The sequence below is a fragment of the Eurypyga helias genome, unplaced genomic scaffold (genome assembly GCF_000690775.1).
Source record: "Eurypyga helias isolate BGI_N326 unplaced genomic scaffold, ASM69077v1 scaffold26360, whole genome shotgun sequence".
NCBI classification, from domain to species: domain Eukaryota; kingdom Metazoa; phylum Chordata; class Aves; order Eurypygiformes; family Eurypygidae; genus Eurypyga; species Eurypyga helias.
In genome coordinates this window covers 1-727 of record NW_010226671.1, presented here as the reverse complement: position 1 = coordinate 727, position 727 = coordinate 1, and the positions used below count along the sequence as shown (strand labels likewise).

The following is a 727-nucleotide window of genomic DNA, read 5'->3' as shown; positions in this document are numbered from 1 at the left end:
CCGGGTGCCCGCCGCCCCAGCCGCGGGCAGCAATAACCTTCTGCTGGCGGATCTGTTGGGTCCTGCTGCCAGCCCTGCTCACGCAGCCCCGCAGAGGGTTGTCAGTAGAAGCCAGACACAGAGAAAACCACCCGACAAATGTTGGCAAAGACACGAGGAAGCGGGATGCGGAGGCCCACGATCCCCTAGAAGTCACTGAGCAGCTGAATCTCTTTTTCCAAGGAGTCAGACACCGTCGCAGCATAAAAGCCATCCCCAAAGACAGGGCGTAGGGTAGGCTGGGGAAGAAACACCCGACAGGCTATTTTTTACCCAAAGCTTATTCTACAAACACCACAAAACCGCGTCGCTCCGTGTCACTGCGGAAGCAAAACCAGCACCGCTGCAACAGGGGGACAAAAGCCTCTCACTGAGCCGACCCCACCGCACACGCCAAGCAAAGTAACTGAAACCCAGGCCCAGGCCGGCCCTGCTCTTCGTTTTTCGCAAGAATCGCGACGACCGACACGGTGCTGGAGGCACCCCAACGGCCGTGCCGACCCCGCGCACCCGGGGCCTGCGCTTCATCCCCGCCCGCGGGGGTGGCCCCGGCCCCACTCACAGCTGATGTTGTGCCGGGCGCTGCGCACTTGGTAGAGGTCGATGTCGGCGCGGGGAAACCCCTCCGCGTCCACCAGCGGCTGCTCCGTCCCGACGCCCTTTTGCTGCGAGGGAAGAGGCGGGCGTG

At 63.0% G+C, this 727-nt stretch overlaps 1 protein-coding gene across 1 annotated transcript in view; it reads right to left on the bottom strand.

The window, feature by feature from the left end:
- Positions 1-712, bottom strand: part of PSMD9 (proteasome (prosome, macropain) 26S subunit, non-ATPase, 9) — a gene marked incomplete at its 5' end in the record, with an annotated part of 2,511 nt that extends 1,799 nt beyond the window's left edge. The window contains one exon of the mRNA XM_010154027.1: positions 602-712. Within this exon, the coding sequence (XP_010152329.1) occupies positions 602-712 (111 nt within the window). The remainder of the gene's footprint in view (positions 1-601) is intronic.
- Between the last annotated feature and the right edge of the window lie 15 nt (positions 713-727).